Genomic DNA, 24761 nt, shown 5'->3' on the forward strand with positions numbered 1-24761 from the left:
CCGGCGTAACGATTATTGCCGAGGTTTCTGATTGTTTTAAGAGATTTTTACTGGACGGCTCCAACCCTCTGAGTATCACCATCATCATTACACCTTCAATGTAGCATAATTCCCAAAATCGAAGAGAATACCTCGCTCGTACAATGTAAGCGTCGTTAAACATCGCCGCGCGACGTGCTCCAATATATTCCAAACCAATTGGAAGAAAAAATATATCGTTTCTTGATCGCGCCGAGCGGAGAGGAAGACGCATGGGCTTCAATTAAAACTACAGAATTAAGTGTCTATAAAAATTCATGGCCTCGTAACATCGACACGCAACACACTTTAAATCGGCATTAATGAACGTGGGCAGTCTTCGTTTCGCATCGATTGAACGGAGATTTATGAATATTAAACCTTCGAGTGTACTTACACCTTTCTTTCCTATTAAAAAATTATTAATAAATCAATACTCCCGAATCTAACCATGGACTCACAGGACAAGAATTCAATTATACTCCTATATTTATAATTATACTTTTATAATTCAATTCATCTCAACTTTCACTGAATATTACGGTACAAAAGATCTCAATAAAACTAATTCCACGCGTTTCGTTGAGACGTCGTGCACTCGTCTTCTCATTTACCTGCGCACACGTCTGGCGCGTTAGATGGACGGACGCATGCGTGGAATCGCATTCGGCGGACATCACAGGGAGCCGCTTTTCAGATTTCGATTCACCCTCGCCGGCAAGGACGACCGTTGGGTCCTCGAGGGAATATATCGACTTCCTCCTCGCTCCCCGTTTCAAACGCGGCAACATCGATACATCCCGTGGGGGATTTTCGGTTCGAAGTCTCCGCGCTCCCCAACGAGTTCGTTGTTTCCGGTCCCGAGCACCCAGACCGGAACACCCGCGCGGGGAACGCTCGGTGACGTCAGCGCACATCGTCGAAAATTAGAGAGAAACCGATCCGCAGGGGTTCGGTGTCAGGATGTAGTTAATACCCGCGACTTTAACTCGACCCGAAGACGATTACCGGGCTCCGATCGTTTTCCACGGTTCTGCGCACCGTAATAGATAATGCGCCCGATCTGGCCGTTCGGTTAACGGACGAATTTTATGAGCCGTTTAGTCGTTTTCGCGAGATTTCGACCGTTTCTGGTATATTGAAATCAAGGTTCGATGGGCACGCGGGAATAGCCTAAGAGAGATTCACGCAGAAACATGTTATTGATATTGATTACTGTTCAACCTTTTGACCTATGATTTCTTTCTCAACTATTTCTCAATTCTTTCTGAACTATTTTGTCATTAACCGTTTGAGTGCCAAAATTGCGGAGAGCGCGGAGGCGCTTCTGTTTGTCAGTATTATAATTTTCTTACTATGTTTTTCAAGAAATAAATGAAAGTAAATTTGCTTGAATAAATGTTATTTTTTGATATCTTTTTGTAATAACACAATATTTGTGATCTCATCAGATAAGTACTCTTATTAATTTTTTTGCATGCACACCCAATTACTTCCGCATTTTTGGTAAATATCCACAAAAGTTGTTTAGCATCCAACCGGTTAATAGTTTGTTGGAAAAAGAGGAAAATTGTAAGCGTACGCTATGCCTATATTTCTGTTAAGTATAGTCGATTACAGAGGAATAATATTTACTTTGAATTCGAATGAACCGAGTAATATATATATTTGTTGAATCACGTTGAAAATCTTCACGAGTCTCACTCGTAGGACAAGGGGTTAATCAAAGTGAAACTGAGAGAAGGAAGTATTCATGTAGTAGAAATGGAATTACATATTTGAGATAGGGAATACATGAGTAGCGAAAGGAATCCTGGGAAGTTAATGGAACAGACGATATTCTCTCCTTGTTAAATCAAATGGTTTGAACGCTTCATCAGTAATTCCGAATGACTACGTATCGAAGAAGCCATAGTGAATGATAAATATTCATATCGATTCTGAAATTCGTTTGCAGCTGCCTAATGAAGCCTTATATTCCGAATTAATTTAGCTTGACGTTACGTTTTCCGGATTCAACGATACTTTTATATTCATAACTATTCATATGCACAATCCCTTTTAAGACTTCTCGTATTTTCTCAAATTCCCACTTGCAGCGTACGAAAAGTACGAACTGAAGTATACTTCGGTCTTCATATTCGTGGGAATGGATGTATTTGAGTGTGAGAATAGATATATCGTCGAGTGATCAATGTCTGTGCAATAGATGAATGAAAATTGATTTTCTCTATATTGATTTTTATGTTAACACGTTGAACGCCGCACGATTTCATAGAGCAAAGTACACGAAATGGAAAAAATACAATATTTAATCATTCGACTGAATTGGATTATTATCATTGCACGTTCATCAAACCGAATGTCACCGCAAGGGGCAGCATTATTCATAATATAGAAATGTTTGCGAATAATCATCCTTCAATTGAGTGAAGTATAGTAATTCGATTTGCTTGGGGGTCACCCGTGTTAATAATGTTCGTTTTTTATGAATCTAGAATATTCCAAATACACGCGAAGTTAACGCATGGTAATGAAAGAATGTTCTAGAAAGTGTGCTAGTAAGACAAAAGCATCTGAGTGTATAAATAGTGTGTGACTTTGATTTTTGGATTGTTTTATTGTGAGTTGTCATGAAACAATTATACTCTTTCAAATAAAATTCTCTTTCTCCTACATATTCTTTGACGGAACTTCAGAAAAGACCGTTGATCGAGCAACGTACAGAAGACGAATGAAAGGAAAGAGATAGCCAGAACAGAAGAAATTCGGCGAGAATGGAATTCGAAAATTTCAGACTCAACCCTTTCGTCCAGCGCGGTCCGAGCAGCTGGCAGCATATGCTCGGAGCAGCATAGAAAGGAACGGGCGCATCGGTTCGCCCGGAAGAATACCCCCGGTCCGCGCTGTTCTTTTTCCTTACTCTCATTGTAAACGTTTCCTGGTCAAGAGACGCGCCGCGATCGTCCGGTAACGTACTTACGCCGGTATCGGCGTCTATAGAACATCAAAGAGACGCTGCTTAGCGTTCATCCACCGATAAGAATCCGATTACCGAGTGACCGGTAACTGTTAGCGACCCGTCCGTTTCGTCGTGGTACCCCAGCGGTTCTTAGTCGGTTAACACTTTGACTGGCACGGCGGTCACCGATGACCGAAGCTTTCGAATTACAAGAAAATAATTATGACTTGGAAGATAATCGACTTCGAGTACAAATTTTCTGTAACGTTGATAACTAGATAATAGGGTAATATAAGAATTTTCATATCAAAGAATTAACCCTTTGCACTCGAGAGGTGACTCACCATTTGATTCGATATAACAAAATTACAAAGTGTTATATATCATATTAAGTTTTGTGTAATGCATAGCTTTGTTTTTTAATTTACGTATGTTTTCTCATTAAGTTCGTTTCAAATAGTGTCATCTATGTATCATAGGAAAGTGTCGAATGTTTCTAGTGAAAAGCTTCCGAGTGCAAAGGGTCAATAATTCTTGCTTTGTTTCTTTGCTATAGAAAGAATGAGTGATACATAAAACACTGATGTTTTTCGTGGCAGTGTTAACTCTTCGGTTAACTCAACTTGCACAAAATTCACTGCACCAAACAGATGTTTCTTAGAGAAAAGACTGATTGAAATCGATTTAAAAATACGCGAACTAAATTCAAAATCGATTGAAATCTCAACAGACATAATGTTGGAGTTACAGAAAAATTAGGAGATCTAATTGAATTACTAGGCAAATTAGTACATTTTGGAATGTTCAGTTTGCAAGTATTTGAATTATGACAAGGCTTTCGTGAAAAACTGTGAAATAAATTTATGTACATATACAACAATAAGAGGTCCGTTCAATTTCGAGATATATATTGTTCTGATTTTTGTACGAACTTAGAAATGAGTCGCTCCAATTGCTCGGTAGTTCTAGCGTTAAGAACCGCTGCGTTATGAGGTACGCTCTTCATCTCCGGAAGCACGCGATCGAATCGCGGCGGAATCCTAGATAAAAACGAGGAGGCGAAGAGGAAGCGTCCGGCGTGGCCGCGGAGTAGGGGATCGAACAAAGGAGGACGTGTTCGCGGTCACCTGTGCGCTCAGGTATCCCGGGGCGCGCGCGAGAAAACAAAGCTGGCTTTCCACGTGCACGAGGAAGTGGCCAAACAAACAGAATCCTTCGCGTGGGCTGCCTCCGGGAGGAAACACGATCTATTCGGCGCCTAGGACCGAAGGGTTCGGTGATCCGGTCTACCACGAGACGCGCGCTGTCTTTCGTTGATAGCTGTCCACTTGACAATGAACCTATCGTGAGCTACTTTCACGATGAAAGTGAGTGTCGAATGCTGATGATGCGATTAGACTACTCCAATCACTTCGTGATTAGTTTCTATCTATAAACTAGTGCAGAACAATTGTCTGCAATTGAGAACTATCTTTGCGGGCCAGAATCAGAATCCTTCCGATCCAGATTGGGAAACTTGATGTTCTTAGGCCTCAATGGACGCAATGTTAGAAACACAAGGTGATCCGTTCTATAACTACCTATTAATGAATGGGAATCGATGCGGATAAAACTAGAAAAGAAGCTACAACCTACGAATGTTCAGGAAAAATATCTGTTCGCTTCCGACCGATGTTACATATAAGAGCAAGCACTCTACAAATGATTAATATTAGAACTAACTTACAGGTCAAACTGAACTTCAGAATTCCTATTTTGCAAGTATCCAGATTCTGAAGGCGATTTGGTGAAAGATTTTCAATGAAATTTGTACAGATACGAGAAACTTCGAATCTCAAAGAACGTGTCCTAATTTTGATGCAAAACTAGGAACTCACTCGAATTGCTCCGTAGTTCAATCGTCAATCACCAAGAACGAACGAGACTGAGGCTTCAGTTTCGTCGGAGTGTAAGCGAGCATTCGGTTGGTGTAAAAGGTTGACCGTAAAATCATGAGGGTAGCTGCACAGAGTGCAATGTTGGCGTCAGCTGAATAGCGTATCGAATCTTTCCGGATTTTGCGACGCTCGTCAACAGCAATCCTTTCAACGGAGCCGGCTACCTGGCACCCTTCACCCCGGAAACAGTCCTGTTAGCTCGCTCGTGCTCCTCCACCCACGCTCGTCACGGCGCACGACCATTTTTCCTCGCCAGATGGAAATCTCCTCGTGCGGTGTATGTATCGCGCGTTCCAGCCCGGGAGGATAAGCGGCGAAGGGGGTGGGCAGCTGCGCGCAGATGCAGATGCTTCTCGAGAAATTGTAGATTTTTCGACGGCACACGCCGGGGATGATGGGGAAAAAACGTGTACTTTAAACAAACCGACGGGCGTGTACCATGCTGCGAGGCCGGCGTGTCTTCTCTGGTCTGCGAGGGAGGAATTTAGTGAGCCGGGAGAAGTGTTGGTCGGGGCTTGATTGACGAGGGTTGAAGTTTCGCCTGGAATCGAGTGGCTCTTCGAGTAGGACGCTTCGCTTCCTGGTCTGAATCCCGGTCAGTTGGCTTTCAATCGTTCGGGGCTATGATTATTTATTTGGGAACTCAATCGTGCAGATTTTCAAATGATACCTTGTAATATCTCGTGAACCTGTTTCGACGCATTGCCGACCGGTTACGAGAAATCTCGTTTTTGTATAAAGACACTTAGCTATGCAACTTCGCTAATTACCACAGTATTGAAAAAGTGTAAAATTTAATTCGAATTGATTGTCTATTTAAAATATATTACACAACAATATGATATCTGAGTTTTTCTATGTATAGCGATATAAGTTGATCTCACTGAAAATTATCACCCGAACAATTTAGTTTTCTGGAAATTAGCCGGTCCGCAATGTGTTAACATGTTCAGCGCCACGAAAATCTTGAACATTTTTCCGTAGAGTTATTCTTTTGCAGCAAACAGAATATAAACGTTATTAAACATTTTCATTCGACATCGGTTATCTTAGATGTTACGATTGTTTCCGAAATTCAGAAGTCGATCATCAGTGACTGACATGGCTAACGTGTTAAGCGAATTTCTTTTCGTTAGTTCTTCGTTTGTTTGCTCCATTAAACTGTATAATCGAAGTTCTACTGTTGTACGTTGAAACTAATCTTTTAATTGCTATTTGCATATACTCTCTAAATAAAGGTACCACTTACACGAGACACAGTAGAATTCTTGTTCTTCGTACATTTAACGCAGGCAGCACGCCAGTGTTTTGTTCCTCCGCGTTGACTCCAGTCGAACGGGCCGTAACACATGTTCGGTAACAGGTTGCTACCCCTCTAACGAAAAGAATTCGCCAATAGAACCCAAGTGTCTTTTACGTGCGAGCACGCCGGCACAGGAGACCCGTACAGCAAACGAAAGAAGTATTGGCACCTCTCTCTCCGAGGAAACCTTCGCACATTGAAATGATGTAGCTATTAATAATAATTGTGTACTTTAGTGTCTTTTAACGTGCAGAAATTACAGGTTCTTTCAAAACAGCCGATAATATAGCTTAAGAGTGTTACGGAAAGAAAAAATGTGTAGCGGCGTTCAGCGAGAGAACAGTAACGAGCAATTGAGCTGGTTTGTCGGCTCCAGAAAAAATCGTGCGTGCAACCGAACCAAGAGGAACGGCGAACGGGGGGTCGGCGGAGTGAAGGGAGGGGAACGTTTAACACAGGACGTTCCTCTCCACTTTGTAGCCGTGCGTGCAACATCGGGTTTCGTTCATTTCCCGGCTTCAGCCGTGCGTGTAATAAACCGAAATGGAAAACGCGAACGCGTGAAGGAGATACCCGGCGATCGTCGACGTTCCACGCGAACGTTCCTCGGTGTCTTGTCGGATACGCGTACGTCACGCATGCTCTATTAATTTCGAGTGATCTAAGTGGCTCGTTGGGGATCCACCGTAATGTATTTGGGGGCACATAATGTCAGGGATCTTTTATGAAAGGTGTATTAACGGATAATTCGATATTCTGCATGGCATTATTACGTCGACGATTTACACTGAGGAATGGCGTAGATTGACTTTAATTAGCTACGAGAATGACATGTGTACTTACTTTTATCGTTCCGCGAGATGAAAATAATCTTTGGAATTACGGATGAAATCGATGAAATATCTTGACGACAGTTCATCGTAGCTGTCGAGTACCTATCCAGAGGCTACTTAAAATTGAATTAGAAAGCTAAACAATTGTTTCCAGTATCTCGTCACTAGTAGCTTTAAATAATAAAATATATATCACTTTCTTATAATGTAATTGATTATCCTATTTCAATGTACAAAGCATCAAACTGCTAAAAAAATTGAAATAGATTACTCGAGCACATGGAGATTCATTCTGAACTACAGTGAACATCGATAATTTCGCGTTCGAGAAGAAATATCTGTGAATGATTGACGTGAGAGAAGATGATTCGTTTTTGAAACGGAACGTTGCTTCGAAGATGGAAAATACGCGAGGCATAGAGAAGAAATCTTTCTCGAGCCAAAACGGAGCAGCGTTAGATACGAACAATGCAGAAGCAAGGCGTGACGGGATTGTAGCTCGAGCCTCCACCGATCCAGCTGCTCGTTTATACCTACCTTCGCCGTTGCCCTCTCGAAACCACCTCCGCGCGATAGTTTCTTCAGATAGACTGAATACCGGCGGATCTCCCGAAGAGACGCCCCGGAGGGGGTGGAACAGCTGTTCACCGCTTAGAAACAGAGCGGCTTCGCGGCCGAACGGTTCGAGGATACTTTTATTCGACGTTTTGCGATCTCCTAATAGCCACCGATCTCCGATCTCATCACCGGACCATCCCGGCTCCCTAAACACAGTCGAATCTGTTGTTAACTGTCTACTATTCGATGGCCAGCGGAGTAGAAATCTCTCGTGGTATCTTTTGTTTATAGTTTCGATTGATTACTAACCGTATTGACGAATAGCAAATTGGTATTGACAATGAGGCGAGGAAAGATAACTGACCAAGTAGAACCCTAGGTCTTTCAAGGATGAACTTTTGTGAATCGCTTATTGTTACTCTTCGTTGCAAAGGAGATGATGCCTGAACTGGCAGAAAAGCAATAGAAACCTCTACTTATAATTTTAAATGGTTTCTAACAAATTGATATCGAAAATTGTCGAATGCTTATTGTTACTCTTCGTTGCAAAGGAGATGATGCCTGGACTGGCAGAAAAGCAAGAGAAACCTCTACTTATAATTTTAAGTGATTACTAACCGTATTGACGATTAACAAATTGATATCGAAAATTGTCGAATACTTATTGTTAGTATTTTTGGTTGCAAAGAAGATGATGCCTAGAATAACACAAGAGCAAGAGAAACCTCTACTTATAATTTTAAATGGTTTCTAATTGTATTTACGATTAACAAATTGATATCGAAAACTGTCGAATGTTGTTAGTAGTTTTGCTTGCAAAGAAAATGTCTAAAATGGCAACCTCTACTTATAACTTTAAGTGATTACTAACCGTACTGACGCTTAACAAACTGATATCGAAAACGCGGTGAAAGCCGAAAACTGACCACTTAAACCACTTAGACACCAAGTGGTGGACAGACTATAGGTACCAATCGAGTACGCGGCGTTCGAAAGGATCCTCGAACGTTCTCGCAGCGAACGCGCAGCTGTCCGACGCTTCGTCTGAATTCAAATCAGCGGAATCGGTACGTGAGCTACCATTTATTAGAACGTTCTCGTAAAAGTCACGAAATCCATTCGGTCTATCCTTCAGCCTGCGGTTGCGTCAGCGGTCGGGATCGCGTGGGTGGATCGCAGGGAGGGAAGGGAAAAAAAAGGGAAAAAGAAGGTGGCCCAGGAAACGCAGGATCGCCAGATGCCGTGGGTAATTAAATCGCCGCAAACAGGAGCAGGAGCTTTCACGTTGCTTGACGGATGGCGGCCCTCGAGGCTGCTACCATCCTCGAAAACCAGATCCTGGCCTGGACGGAGGATCGGATATTAAAGTCCGTTACTCCACGGACTAGTCTTACGTTCGCCGATCTTAACCCCTTGCACTTTCCAATTGTTCTCGTTTTTTCTTGCGGTAACTTGATAATTATACAGACCTCAACTCAAATTTAAGATTATTTGCTTGCCGAGCCAAAGATGAATTTTATTATGGGTATTTACACTTTCTCAAGTAACTTCTCGACTTAACTAGAAATACACTCCTTACGCAGAAATTACATATTTGTATTTATCCGTCGTTCGTCTTAGAATTTTTGATGCTGCTCTTTCAAACGTAGATTACAGTATTCAAGTATGAAGAAGTTAGTGTGAAGATTAAAATGTTTAGCGAAATTTTCGGAGAAATTCAATACGTTTTAGTAAATATCGTTTTCTGGAGTAATGATCGGTAACCGAAAGGCTGTTGATTTATTCATTGATGTCGTTCGTTTTTGATTGCGAAATTACGTAAATCTGTTAACACGCTTAAATCGAGGTGTCGACTGATAATCGTCACGATCAGAATTTGTTTGGTCGAACCATCTGTTGTTGAACGTTCGGATACGAGGGTCTCCGTATTTCCATCCAGATACTTGCCCTCTCTTTATTCGATGTCACGTCTTTTTTCTCTCTAGGATAACTATGAGACACCGTGTCGCAGCCAGATGCCGATGGCAATTAAATCGCTGACTGCACTTCCGTTCGATCCGGCATTAGGTGGGGCTCTCGTGTTACTTTGGTCCAACAAGAAGCAGGAAGGAGACATCCGTTCGGCGGAAGAAAAACTGACACATCGGAGGGCACTCGACAATATACAGAAATCCGATCTCGAGCCGGCCGACGTGAAATTTCCCTTTTTCCGACGGAATCGCAGGACTCTTTCTGACCGTCGATATCGATGATACAGTTTTGGGATATTACGATTGACGTGATTCGACAGATCGCATTATCAAAGTGTCAACGCTGGAAACATATATAAATCTATCATTTACAACCGACTGATGAAAGTAGTCATTCGTGAAACGAAAACCTCACTGCAAAATATTAATATTCATATCTGTCTTATCAACGTAACGACCATTCCTCCTTCAAACTTCTCCAAGCTTCTTTCAAATTCCTTTCTGAACTATAAAATTTGAAGACTCAATACTGATTTAACCCTTTGAAAACGAATGTCGTCATTTTGCGACAAGCTTTCATATGTAGAATACGAAGTTGTGAACAAACAATTGATTCGTTCAAATAGGAGATCAGTGATTAGTTTTCTTTCTCCGGTATTTGGAAATTTAGGCAAAGGGTTAAGCGACAGCTCTAATTCGTTATAAGAATCACAAGATCACAATTCTCGAGATTTGTAACACTCATTATTGCGCTTGTACGAACACAGAAATTTATTTTCCAATATTTCGCGAAAATTATGATTTTAATCGGAAAGGTTACGAAAAGGTATTCGATGTTTCAAAAAATCCGCAAAGGGTTAAGCGACAGCACTAATTCGTTGTAAGAATCACAAGATCACGATTCTTGAGATTCGTAACACTCATTATAGCGCTTGCACGAACACAGGAATTTGTTTCACAATTTTTCGCGGAAACAATTATGACGTTGACGATTGCAGAAGAGGAATCTTGTAATGGGATCGTTTTGTTCCGTCTGGTGGGTTTAGCGTTAAGGAAACGGATCCGTGAACGGAAAGGCCGGCCGAATCCCGGGCAGGCTTGGGAACAAGGTTCCCGCCAATTTCTGAAAGTGTGCTCGAGGCAGTGTAACGGCCGTTGGTCCGAGATGCCTCGAAAGTGGCAGGTGCAACTCGGGGCCAAACTTCATTAAACACAATCCCATCTGCGCCCTCATACTTCCAAAACGTCTTGCGGCCGCCGTCGCTGCCGCCGCTCCGCAGCACGAGGAAAGAGGACGCACAGGAAGCCTGGAAGCTCCAAAACCGTCCGTTAACGCGTTCAAACTCGGCGTTTCCCTTTCGTTTTTATTTCGAGCCGGACGTAACCGCGTCGCTGACATTTTTCGCGTTGCATACGACACCGATCTGACGCATTGTATTAACACATTACACTCCACAAGTTTTTCACCGGAAATATTCAATATTTTCTAACGAGGTACAGACATTTTCTCAGATTGAATTAAGAAATCTCACGTGCATCGAGGAAGAGAACTATTTTCCTTCAATATTTCGTACAGTGATGCATTATACGAAGTTTAATACTAAATATCAAAGTTTACAGTTTTGCAAAATCATTTGGTGACTCAGAGGAGGCAACTAGAAATCTTGTTTTTATGTAAAGACACTTAGCTGTGCAATTTTGTTAATTACTATAGTATTCAGAAAAATATGAATTTTATTCGAATTGATCTATTTAAAATCTATTGCACAACAATATTATCTGAGTTTTTATATGTACAGCAATATGAGTTGATCTCACTGAAAATTTCCACCCGAACAATTCAGTTTCCTGGAAAGTAGCCGGTACGCAATGTGTTAATGTACTCATTACGGAGTCGATTACATGCATCAAGCAGAGGATCCTCTTGATCGACGAATTTCGATGTACTCGCAACCAATCATTTGCTAAATTAATGAGCTCTACAAAATGAACAGAAAATTTCAAGTGGCATGCGTGCAGAATTGGTCAAGTGTCTTAGTAAAATTTGAGTACGTAAACTGGGTCAATCAGTTTGACCTGTGAATAATTGATATAACCAGACGACCATTTTAGATCTTCATAAATAGTAAACTTCTACTTGCTTCGCGATACAATTCATTTATCCTACAAACACAAATATAAAAATAAGTATTGTAAGAATCTTTCTTCATTTGAACGCGATAGTTCGAATGTTAGATCTTCATAAATAGTAAACTTCTACTTGCTTCGCGATACAATTCGTTTATCCTACAAATACAAATGGGAAAAGAGGTATTGTAAGAATCTTTCTTCATTCGAACGCGATAGTTCGAATGTTAAAAATTTCTTTGTTTGAGGAGACACAGCGAATGTCGTTTGAGCTTCTAGAAGCCACGATTCTGGAAAAGAGAGTGGTAATCGTTTGTTGTCGTGGCACGATCTTTGACAGCTTAGAAAAGCCAGACGGAGTCGGCACGAAAGAGTCGCCGAAGGAAACCGTAGCCGAGAAGGAGTCTCGGTTAAAACACAAATCGTTTCTCGGAAGGAGGACCTAGCCACGTGGCTGATCCTTCTGGCACGCGTGCCTGGTCCTTTAGGCCTCCAAGATTTATTGATATTGGGATGCTGCCCGGCGTCCACGAACGAAACAAGATACGAATCCAAATTAGACCATTATCGACCCCGCTTTTCCAAACTCCGCCGTTAATTTCCTTGTCTTGGTTCTAACAAAGAACAAGCTGTGCCTACAAATATCGAAGACTGCAGTGGTTAATTAAATTCTAGTACTACCCTGCAATAACTGTTGAACCAACAATGTAAATTTTAGAATGCGACTTCGACAGCTGTTACAATACATGGATTATTTGATCTGTTAAATGGATATTTTAATACGAGTGTCTAACGAGCATAGAACTTCGACAGAATTGAAATCCAATATTTCATACGGATAACCATAATTAACCATAACTGCAATGTTTTCAAACCAGACGACAAACAATGTAGTTATTGATCGATTCTTTTGCCATTAAAGAAACATTTCACTCTATTATGATTTATTTCGATTTTCCAAATGTTCTCAAATGCTAGTGCCAGGATTGACTCCTGCGTGTCACCTCATTAGAACTTTCTACCTTCTATTCTCTGAAAATAATCATTTTGACAACTGTATCGTTCGTTGTCTTAACAATAACGTGAGACTCGTGGTGAAGATTTTAAATAGAATTTAACACACATAAATATTACTCGATTACTTTGAATTATAATTAGATAGTATTCTTCTGTTATCAATGATTCTATTGCAGTGCAAACGTAGACATAGAGTATGCATAGAATTTGTCTCTTTCTTCGCTAATTATTAGCGATGAAGCTGTTGTATCGATACAAAGAACAGGAATAAATGTCTAATCGTGAACGGAGACAGTTACATGTACGAATATTACTCGATTACTTTGAATTCTAATTAGATAGTATTCTTCTGTTATCGATGATTCTATTGCAGTGCAAACGTAGACATAGAGTATGCATACAATTTGTCTCTTTCTTCACTAATTATTAGCGATGAAGCTGTTGTATCGATGCAAAGGAGACAGTTACGTGTACAATTGTTTGTACACTAATCAGCCGGAAAACGCGATCAACGATGTTTCTCACGGCTGGCAGCCGGGTGGAGTATTTACATGGAGTCTCGGTGGCTACGAGGACGATAATTGAAGCGTGCACCGTGCGTGTTGTGCGTGTGCACCGTGCCAGGTCACAATGCGATGAAAGGAACACTTGCCAGACGTCGGGGGACCTTGGAAAAATCGGTCCTCCCCATTTTCCCATGAACTTGCCGTCTTCGGAGAGAAAGGTGCTGGGGCCCATGTATTTTCCGCAGCTTACCGGTCCTATGGACGTCGTAAAGAAACACCCGGCGAGGGAAGAACGAGGTGCATAATAGGGTTTCCAGGACCTTTAAACTTTAAAGGGACGTCCCATGGAACAGCTGACGCGTCCTAAGGTGAGCCAGGTAACCTGATGAATTCTGGACACCTTCGGAAATGATTTTCAACCCCCGGGAAGCTCCCAGAAACTAGAAAATGGCGGGAAAAACTGACTTTCCGCGGCGAATCTTTCACGCGAACAGACACGACTCCGAAGGAATACTGAAAAATTTTCCATCTTTGACCCTTTGCGCTCGAGAGGTGACTCTCAGTCACGACTTGATTTGACACAGCAAAATTATAAAGTCTTATATATAACATTAAGCTTTGTATAATGCATCAATGCGTGGAATATTGATATAAAATCTCTTTCCTTCTTAATTCGCATATGTTTCCTCGTTAACCCTCTGCAGGCCCATGTAACTTTAAAGTCATATATCAGTATATTGGCGTCTTGTTGATTTATTTCATTTTGCACTCGAAGTGGTGAATAAAATTGAGTAATCAGTTAACTTAAACTTTTATACGCTCAGGCGTGAAAGTTTAACGTCATTGTAACTTGAAAGTTACAAAATATATTCGTTTGATGAAATTATTGAAACTATCGAATACATTGTTAATTAGTATTCATACGTGGATATCTATTTTGTACTGCATAGATTTTGTTATAATAATGAACAAAAATTCGGCCCATAAAGGGTTAATTAGTTTCAAAGAAGATCGTCTGTATCCTATCGGAAAGTGTTGCATAAATACATATTATATTCGAAGTTCAGTATGATACAGGATACTTTGAATGTTGATGTTTGAACTCAAGGTCTCCCGAAGGTCATATACAACGTACTCCCGTCGAAGATGCGTAGTTTTGAAAAAGTCAGGGTGATTCTGCATCGAGAAATAGATTTTCTCTAAAATTTCGTTCTTAAGTTTCCTTAAGCGCCTTTTTTATCGAATTCGAGGGGACGCCTGGAGAATCGTGATAAGCGTTGCACGGGACACTCTGTATACCACAGGAAATCGTGTAAGACGCGCATCTGCGCACCTTTTCGTCCCTTTAAATTTCAAGGTGCCTGCAATCGATGGTTGCAACGGGGCAGCGGCGTTTCTCGAAGGATCGCCATTGTCGGTGCGGGTAAGCTGACCTCAGTTTCGAGGGATTTCGAGGTTCTAGGTAATCGAAAGTGTTGGCCATTTAAATTATATTGCACAGACGACAGTCGGCCATTGTATTCTACTCCGCCGGCAGCCTGGGTATTTAAACGCTCCGTAACGGACGTCTTCCGATCGACGCTGCCGACCTGCCTGTCTTCCTCTTTTCTCAGGCTATTATTCGACGACAAATGCACTGCTGCTCGGTTGCAGTCGCACGTCACTGCGATATTTAACACTACTACCGATCAGTCAAATCGATTTTTGTTATTTTACTATAAGAATTATAGAAATATGTTTATTCACTTTTCAGTTGGATTATCTGTCGTAAAGCTTTCAATATGTTTTAGTGAATATCGTTTTCTGGAGTAATGATCGGTAACTGAAAGGCTGTTGAATTATTCATGGATATCGTTCGTTTTCTCTTGCGGTGCTTGATGATTATACAGACCTCAAGTCAAATTTAAGATTATTTGCTTGCTGAGCCAAAGATGAATTTTATTATGGGTATTTACACTTTCTCAAGTAACTTCTCGACTACTTATGGATTATTTGCCATAAAGCTTTCAATATGTTTTAGTAAATATCGTTTTCTGGAGTAATGTTCGGTAACTGAAAGGCTGTTGAATTATCCATGGATGTCGTTCGTTTTTTATTGCGAAATTACGTAAATCTGTTAACACGCTTAAATCTAGGTGTCGGCTGATAATCGTCACGATCAGAATTTGTTTGGTCGAACCATCTGTTGTTGAACGTTCGGATACGAGGGTCTCCATATTTCCATCCAAATACTTGCTCTCTCTTTATTCGATGTCACGTCTTTTTGAACAGTCAAATTGATTTTTGTTATTTTACTATAAGGATTATAGAAATGCGTTTATTGAGGTGTCAGTTGGACTATCTCTCAATCATGTTAATCAAGTTACTTCGTTACTTCGAGTAGCATTTGTATCTTTTCAATAGTTATGAAAGAAGTCAACAATCATTTTGACTCATTTGGTAGTTCTAGTGTTAAACGGTGGACGCGAAATCATTGCGAAACTCAGTTGTTTCTGGAAAAGACGTATAAGTATCACTTTTCACCATTTGACAAGCACAACCGTGCTTCTTCGTTACGCTGTCGAAAACTGGCAGGTTTTCATGTGGAAATAATATGTTGATTAGATAACTGCTAAATATAGAAGGGAAATTGATAGTTAGGATTAGTTCCGGCATTGCAATAGATTACGCTTCGATCTACGCCCAGTTCCCACGGGCGGCAGGGAATTTCATTCCGCGTGGAATTCCGATCGTGCACATTCTTGCGCGACAATTAACGCAGATAATCGAGGATTATATTGCCGCATCTGTCGTTTACGGTATGATATCCAGGTGCTAAATGAGGGGGTGTGTCCAACGTTTGATGCAGCCTCAGCCGGAATCACTATGAAATACGATCATTTTCCGGTAGCGCGCGCTTTGGGAAACCGGCTTAACGCTTTCCATCGCCTATTTCTAGATCAGTATCTAGGTACGCTATCGTTCATCCGGTATGTTTACTTGGAGAATGCGGGAATGTAGCGAGCTGTGCTTGAAATACTTATTTCGAAGTTATCTCAGAATTCCAAATTTTGAATTTCAAATTCCAAATTTCGAGTCTTCAAATTCCACCAGTACGTATGAGAACTAATACACAGCTCACCGTTTCATACAACTTGCAAGAACAAATTATTCAAAAATCTCCATTGGAGACTCCACGTGTGGAGGAATCGACGTATATCAAGAGCCAACCGAATTCTACGTTTATCTTGTAATAAGTTTCAATCGTCGGCGTAGTCTGAATTGCACCGGAGTGCAGTTGTTTCGTGGCAGAGCGTGGAAAACGGGCACCATCAAAATCAACATTTAAGTATATTACAGTCCGTCGACCAGCTGAATTTTCGAACGTTTCGACGAGAAGGTGGCCGCCGTTCGGCGTCGAGTTACACGATTTCGCATTCAAATCGATTTCCGGTTCACACGGGGCTGCACGTGACGTAACGCATATCGGAGTCCGCCGGGTAACAGGATAATTGGGGTGGGCGTAACCGTGACGGGACGCCAGGGGTGGCCGATGCATCGAATTGTTTCCTAAACCGGGATAATTAACAGGCACGGTTTCCCACCGCCATATGCAATCGCGTCGACGCGGCCCCCGCAATCCTCCCCCGCGCGTCGGACAAATCCTCCGGCACCTGGAATCCATTTCCAAACGGTTTTTGGAAAGTGAAAATAATCTGATCTGTCTTTTTTCTACGTACATGTACGAATGATCATGACACTTATCATCGTGGATATAAAAATACAAGGGAAACATCCCGCACGATCTGATCCGAATGGCTTCGTTTCTATGGATTTCGAACTGAACACGATACACGAACGAAATATAATAATCTAAGATACGCTGACCACTGAAATTAGACACCTTAAAGACTGATAATAAAAAACACATCCGAATTTCCAAGCTGAGCTTGCCGTTTTAAATGCAAAGCTCAAATTATCTATTTTAGACCAGCCACGAAATCAATACGTTTGCGCACGATCGCTCCGATTCTAACACACGCTGGTAGCGAACAACGGTTTGAAATAATTGAAGACGCGTTGGAGTAAGCGTAGGGAAGGTGTATGAAGTATTATGGACGATCATCACGCTCATTTCTATAATAACATAGCAAACACGACTAATATTCCTATTTCTACTCGATTGATTCACCGATCCGATTCGCCTCGGTGAGTTACAAACCACGACCGGCAGTGCATTGAACAGACCTTTGTTGTTAGGTAAACGAATAGAATTTTATAAAGTCAGTTTTGAAAGGATTAACGCTGCGACTGATAGTCGGCTGATGACACGAGGATATTCGATCGAGCGTCGAGGTAATGGAAAAGTAAGTTCCCGCCTCTATTTTCCACACATATAATTGTTCTCCTTGAGCTTATAAATTCCATTTACTATCCCTGCTACGAGCACTATCACAACCAAAGCGGCGGCAATGCTTCCCACGACATAAGCCCCGATTATTAGAGACCTAGACGGGCACCAAACTTGAGGCAGGCATGTGTTCTCTGAAACATCGACGAAGTTGATTGCACTTACTGTTTGTTCACAGTGTAATGCACATGCGCTTGTTAAACCCAGCTTACCAAATTTTTCAGAAACATCTGTGTAAGTGTTGAACGCGATTAAAGCGACGTCGTTGAACGTTACTTGGAAACCGTTGTAATTGCTTTCTACGACGGTTTCATGGTCGCACCTTTGCCTCCAACCCATGAAGGTGTCGAATAGTAGCAGATTAGATACAAATCCTCTGAATCTTAAATCTAGATCAAAGTCACGCTGTAGACAAGAGATATATAAATAGAGAATATATTCAGGTGGCTCGTTTCACGTGGAACGCCCGGTAGAAAACAAGGAGAATTCTCGTGGAAATCAACGCGTTGACGCGTTAATGATCCACTTTACTAGTAGAAATAACATTCTTCAACGCGGATACGTTCGCACTCGTGTAAGTATTTACATGTACGTACTGAATAAACGTTTAGCAATATTTCCAAGAAACCTGAATATATTCCACTTCAACGCTAGATTTACGACAATTTCCGGCTTGAACGGAAAGTCTTCAAAAAACGGTCTGGCAGGGAACGCGTTAAAGACGTTTTCAACGAGAAAAAACCATTTTCTTCGAACTTAAAAGGAAGAATTGCTTGTGGGACAAATCTTGCGATCTTACCTTTCGGATCGGGGAAATTCTTCGTATCCAAATAAATGTTCGCAACAACCGAACGGAGGAAGAAGTAATTATCGTCGTTCATGAATAACAATTTAAGTTCATTCCGAGTAACCTGGGTAGCCTCAGAAACTTCCCACCAGACCAATTTCAGGTTAGATATCGTGTTCCCGCAGTTGCCCTCGATTTTAACCCCTTCCACGGGCACGTGCAGAATGGTTTCCTTCCTCTAAACAGCAACGATCGTTTATATTACGACAAACAGGTATATCTTACAATCGTTAGAAAATATGCAACGTGCGTATTATAAGGATATGTGCGTGTGTGTGTGCGTGCGTGTATTCGAGGAGGGCGACTGCTCTGCGACGCTGCGTTGTTTCTGAACGAATGACGAAAAAGAAATAAAGGAAAGCGCACAGCGTATCGAGACGAACTTTGTGCCGACGACGAAATGAATTATTATTGACCGAATAAATCCTTATACGACGAACAGACGCTGCGAGGTGTAAACGGTTAATGCTTTTGATCGAAGCGCGAGAAGATTAGATGAACCGTTTGTGTACCAGAGGTTTTCAAGGAAACACGGTCGAGAAAAGCTGAGCGGCGCAATAGCGCTTTCTGACTGAGATGCGAAATCTATGTTAATACTACAATATACATGTATTAATTCATAATAGATAACAACGAAATAGAAAATGTATTACTTACGCGCGGAAAAAGTAACGATGCGACGTACACGCGTCTGAAAAGTTGAGCGCGTATCGTTCAAATGCGCCGGGTTTTCTCGGCATGAAATATCAACCCTTTGCACTCGAGAGTCGCCTCTCAGTCGCCATTTGATTTTACCCAAGAATATTGTAAAATGGAAAATTCAATATTAAATTTTCTACAACTTAATTCATGCGAGGTATTTCTTTGTGTTAGTTGCGAAAAGTATCATTGACATCTCATCGGAAAATAATGAATATTTATTGAGAGAAATACTCTCGAGTGCAAAGAGTTAAGAGTTAAATGAACTTCGTGCGAGTGTGATCGAACTATTCCGGAATGATTCGAAACAGGAGTCCGGTCTTTACTTACTCCAGAAGATACGGTGTCATAACGGATCCTCAACGAAACGGTCATGTTCGCTAGAATGCAAGCGAGGTTTCTATCGGTGTATCTCAGAACGTACATGTAGTCCGTTTCAGAGGGATGGGGAGTGGTAACAGCAGGTGTGGTCGATTCAGTGATGGTCGATTCAGTGGTGGTCGACTTGTCAGGGCAAACATACACTGCAACATTGGGATTTTCTGTCAATGTCTCTTAACTAGTTCAACGTAGAGACTGCAAATATTATCAAAGAACAATTATAATAGCAATTCTATGTACAAGCGTGTAACTTATTTTTCCCGATGACTCGTCGCGCAGACGAAATTTTCATTGGATCCGCGAGACGCAAGGTCGAGGAAGCAATCCCCGAGAGATCTCGACCTTTCGATTTCTGTTCCATTAAGGAAATTATTAGGTTCACACAAAATGCTTGCCTTGTTTCACGTTCATGTCTTCTTGGTCGTTGAACGGTGCCAACGTGACGTTGCTTATGTTTACCGCCGCTTTTCCCATGTTCACCTCGAAATCGTCCATACATTGGAAAAGCACGTTCTCCGCGGGACCGGCGAATATATCGAGATCGCGCGTCGATGAAAATTGGAACCGTTTATCCGCGTCTAAAGCAGATGAAACATTGTGCATCGCGAAGATTAAAATAATAGTAACGTATCATGAACGAGTTATTTTCAACCTTTGTACTCGAGAGCTTTTCGCTTAGAAACACTCGGCACTTTCCGATGAGACATAGATGACACTGTTTGAAACGAACTAATGAGAAAATATACGTGGAAAAGCTGTTCTATCGAAATATTTCACATATCGATGCATTGTACGAAACTTAATACTATATATAACACTTCGTGGTTTTGTTACATCAAATCGAATGACTGAGAGTCACCTCTCGAGTACGAAATGTTAATGGCACTCGAAAATTAAAAGAATCTTGTACCGATCTTTTCATATTCTTTCTAAAGGCGAAATCGTGTGCAGGAAGTGCAATAATGTTAGGGTAGTCCTCTCAAATCGAGATTGTTCGTTAAAATATTTAACACTACGAATAATAGAACTCGAGATCTTACCTATGGCATTCGGGAAATTCCCCTTATCGAAATAAATATTAGCCTCGACGAAGAATACGGAGAACGCGGTCGAGTTTCGCGACAGATAAAGCGCGAGGCTGTTCGATTGTTGGTTGGCTTCCGGTTCCGTCCACGTCAGCACCATTTTGGACATGAAATGATCGCAGAAACCTTCGGCTTTCGCGTCGCTCGGCACTGTCAAGTTGGCCAATCTCTGGGGAAAGGAACGAGATTTTACCAATTTTCCGTCGGATGTCAGCGCGTTGTAGAATTTCGCATTTCGTTGGCTCACGTTATAAGCATATCGTATTTGCAAGGAGATCGACATGTTCGCTAGAATGCACGGCACGTGCTCTCCCTCCACGACGTAATTGAAATCCTCCATTTTTATGTCGCTCTGCGTCCTACAATCGGTAACTGAAAAATTAACGTGATACTACTCAATGATTGCTGTGTCGTTTGCCACGCACACGACAGACTTTGAGGGGGGGAAGTCACGCTAAAAGAGAATTAAAGATTAAGAGAACTTTAAATCCAGTTTTAGCGTGCAGAACTTCTCAAGCCCATTGTACACATTTTCGTTCGGCGTCGATGATATTTATGATAAAATAGCTCTTTCGGAAAAACGGGCCACCTTTCCTCGACTCACTCTAATATTTCTCTACCTGTCTTTCGTGAAAAACTTGAAAATAATTCGGTCGCTAGGAGAATATCGCTGATCGTCAGGGCCACGTCGCCGAAGCGTAAGGTCCGGTGTGGGCAAGTGTAAAGTACGCCGATGTCTTCCATGGGAAACAAACCGGAACGCCAAGTCACTTCGCGTTCGAACGAATCTGGAACAGTGTAGAGCACTGATTAGAAGTATTTCGAAAAATTTCGAAAAATCAATGTTATTGTTCCGCAGTCCCTGATCGAAAAATTAGGGTCACCGTAGTTCTTGAGAGTCGCGGTAATCATAGCGTTGAGCGCGGAAGGTGATTCAATAATAATTACTTCGTCGTGGCGTTAAGATCAATAGTTAAGCAAAGAAATGAAGCCTGAGTTCTACAAAGATAATATAAAAAAACGACCAGAAAGAATCAGATTACTGGTTCATCGTCGATCTCTAAGATGGCATCTTTTTTTTATCAGAAACCGTAACTCCACCGTTAAAGCGAAGTATCCATTTCGTAGCAAAACTGTCACAAGTTTCGGGAACACGTCTCGCAAGTAGATGTTGCGTTGACTGTTCGAGAGCATTGTCATACTCGTTACTCTCGAGGCAGCATGTGTCAGAATAAAATGTAGCTTAGAAACCCACCTTTCGCGTCGATTAAGAATTGCTTCTTTAAAACGAGGTATAGCTGCACCTTGCTAATGTAGATATCACTTAGGTACGTTCCACGAATAGAAAATGATATCGAGAAGTAATAACGCTCGTACTTCCACCATGTCAACTTTAATAGGCCAGATAGTTCATCATTAATTGTAAAAAGGTATCCGTTCACATGAGCAAAGTCGTCGAACGGTATGGTCACCGTTTTGATCTGAAACAAAAGCACGTCGATGCCAACAATGCTCAACAAATGGCCGCGTTGAGCAACGCCCCCGTCGAACCATTCGCCGTACGATATTGTATCAGACGCGATGAAGATTGTAAGCCGTTTAAATGAAACTTCGAAAACTTTACTTACTAACCCTAATCCGACCACGATGTGACTTTCAGTCACACTTGAACTTTTCACTGAAATTTTCTCATTATTTCATATTGCATTTCCGAAAGTTTTCTCGCTCCGAAAACTTCGGCCCTACAAACAAAAGTAATAACATTTTAATCATTCCTTTTATTCTCATTAGTGACTGAGAGTCGCGTCGTGGCATGATTCGTTCTAAAAGCACGTGGTACGGTTAGGGCTAAGCGCCATTGATACGCACCGAGCCATTCGTCGTCGCGTAAGAGACATCCAGGGAGACCCTCATCCTCGCCAGGAATTTAAGTTCCTGCGTATCATCCTCAATAACGTAAGGGAAAGCTTTCGTTGCGGTTTGCTCCTCGCACGTCACCTCTGGAAATCGTGATCAGCTGCGTTCAGATCGTTTACACATTACCATTAACACCGTTCGATTACCTTTCCGAGAGGAATAATCCTCCATGGTGTTGAACGCGATCAAGGAGACGTTAGTCATCGTTAGATTCAGGTTCTCGCCGATTTCGATCTTCGTCTCGCCGAGACACGTGTGCCGACCGTCATTCGCGCGAGCGTAGAATAAACCGAGATCGTTGTTGGACTTCTGCTTGGATAGCTGTTGTTCTACGAGTGTCATTTGTCAGTGACGAATTCATTCAATTGAACAATTAAACGAACAATTATAAACACTAAATGTAAGGACCACGAACGGTTTAGCCCATTGTTCCCAGAAACATGGATGTTCGATCGTTTCGATCCTCGAAATTAGAAGTTTAACCAGTTAACTGTGTTTGGCGAGTATCAGCGACGAATTCTTCACTTTTCCACGTAAACGTGTAATTCTTCTTTGTTTCGCTTTGTTCTCTCATTGAAATATACTCTACGTGCATTCGTCCTGCGTTCGACGAGTGCACGCTCCATTTTTCGATTTTATTGCGCGCAGAACCAGAGGTGTTTCCAACTAAATTCCACAGTTAACCGGTCGAAAACGGACGATTAAGATACGTGTAATTTCATCGATCAACATCGCCGTAAACGTTTACCAATTAATGTTTAGAAATTTCGACAACCGTACCTGCGGCGTCCGGGAAATTCTCCGGATCCAAATATAGTTGCAGGGCAACGGAGAAAACCGAGAAATGGGTGTGATCGTCGATCAATATGAACTTTACGCTGTTCTCTTGATTCTCCTTCCCCCAAGTGAACATTAGTTTGGACATAGTAGGCCCGCAATCGCCGGAAACTTCGGCGTCGCTTGGAACTCTCAGTTCCCTCGTTGCTGTCTGTTACCATAAATTGTTATTCGTATTTAACGCGTTACGCGTGCCACCGGAAATGTCGGTTATATCTTGCGTATAAAGTGTATTGATTTTTTAAATGATAGGTCAAACTATTGAATACATTGTTAATCTGTATTTATAGGTCGATATTCGTTAATATCATACCACATAAATTTTTCTATAGCAACGAACAAACATTCAGTCCACGGAGGGTTAACGTTGAATTGTCATTCAAAACGTGTCCGGGCAACGCCATCTGAACGTTGATCGTCGCCCAAAATTTCGACAGAATTTCTGTACCTCGTTGTTTATCGTTATGTAACCCACGTTAATGGCGAGGGACATATTTGCCAGGGTGCATGGTACGCTCGTTCTCCTGTCGACGATTTTGTACATAAACTGTAACGTCGGTTCCTCTTCTTTCGCAGTCGACGTCGGTACCGTTGCGTCACCGTTGAACACTTCATTCCCGTAGCACGAGGCTAAAAGATCAGAACAGCGATACACGTTGATCATTTTGACATTTTCCAATAATTTCTTGTATAGATTTAACCTATGTCCTATGATTCTTTCACAAAAAGAATCATGCCTGACGAAGCATACTTTATCGTTGACAAGCGTTCGAAGTTTTCGTGCGCGAGGGATCTCCCGACGTTCTGCTAGCATTGCAACTGGCATCATCAAGGATCCGAGTCATTGATTTTTCACTGATACCTTATCTGGTCGTGAACGCCTCAAACAATTCGGCAATTTATTCGGAAAAGAGAAGCAACGTTCAATTCGCACTCAAAGAAAGTAACAGTTCGACTCATCGAATTCAGTTGAAAATGTTCGTCTGACACGATTATCACAGGACAAGGGATTAAAGGTTAATGACTTAATGATTAAAGACTTCTGCTGGATCTGCGAGATAGAGGAAAAATCTGAACTCAGTTGCAACTTCGTTAGCGCTTCGATTGCACGAGTAGTTTGACGAACGCCGATTCTGGGCGCGTCAAGAAATCATAGATTTGAGGTGAGACAATGATTCACTCGCATAGGACACACTGTACACTTACCCGCAGCAGTTAGTATTGTCAACGCTAGAAAACGTAGATGGCTTCGATTCATAGTGGATCCAAAGACACGTGCCCTCCTGCCGAAGCGTGGCAGTTTCAATTACTGACGCTCTGTTCTCGCTAGAAAAACTTGTGAAAATGACGGAGAAAGTCTGTCGCGAACGTTAA

At 41.7% G+C, this 24761-nt stretch overlaps 1 protein-coding gene across 1 annotated transcript; it reads right to left on the reverse strand.

Annotated features, from left to right (window-relative positions):
• Positions 1 to 17520: 17520 nt before the first annotated feature.
• LOC116428023 (uncharacterized) lies at positions 17521 to 24645 on the reverse strand. Its single transcript, XM_076368347.1, has 13 exons — positions 24594 to 24645; positions 23836 to 24017; positions 23331 to 23538; positions 22697 to 22879; positions 21889 to 22266; positions 21254 to 21421; positions 20881 to 21005; positions 20589 to 20802; positions 19944 to 20126; positions 19498 to 19691; positions 18421 to 18646; positions 17834 to 18010; positions 17521 to 17755 (listed from the first exon to the last, which is right to left on the reverse strand). Exons 1-13 carry the CDS (start codon positions 24643 to 24645, stop codon positions 17592 to 17594), a joined length of 2454 nt encoding a protein of 817 aa, XP_076224462.1. The 3' UTR covers positions 17521 to 17591.
• Between the last annotated feature and the right edge of the window lie 116 nt (positions 24646 to 24761).

This window comes from Nomia melanderi, chromosome 6 (assembly GCF_051020985.1).
Source record: "Nomia melanderi isolate GNS246 chromosome 6, iyNomMela1, whole genome shotgun sequence".
In the NCBI taxonomy this organism is placed as follows: Eukaryota; Metazoa; Arthropoda; class Insecta; order Hymenoptera; family Halictidae; genus Nomia; species Nomia melanderi.

Excerpts from the sequence above, each read along its gene's own strand:
- LOC116428023 (XM_076368347.1), bottom strand. The coding sequence starts at position 24,645 with ATGAATCGAAGCCATCTACGTTTTCTAGCGTTGACAATACTAACTGCT. Across the intron at positions 22,267-22,696 it reads GGATTATTCCTCTCGGAAAG|GGTTAGTAAGTAAAGTTTTC; the intron begins GTAATCGAACGG and ends TGGTCGGATTAG. Across the intron at positions 21,422-21,888 it reads ATTCTTAATCGACGCGAAAG|ATTCGTTCGAACGCGAAGTG; the intron begins GTGGGTTTCTAA and ends ACACTGTTCCAG.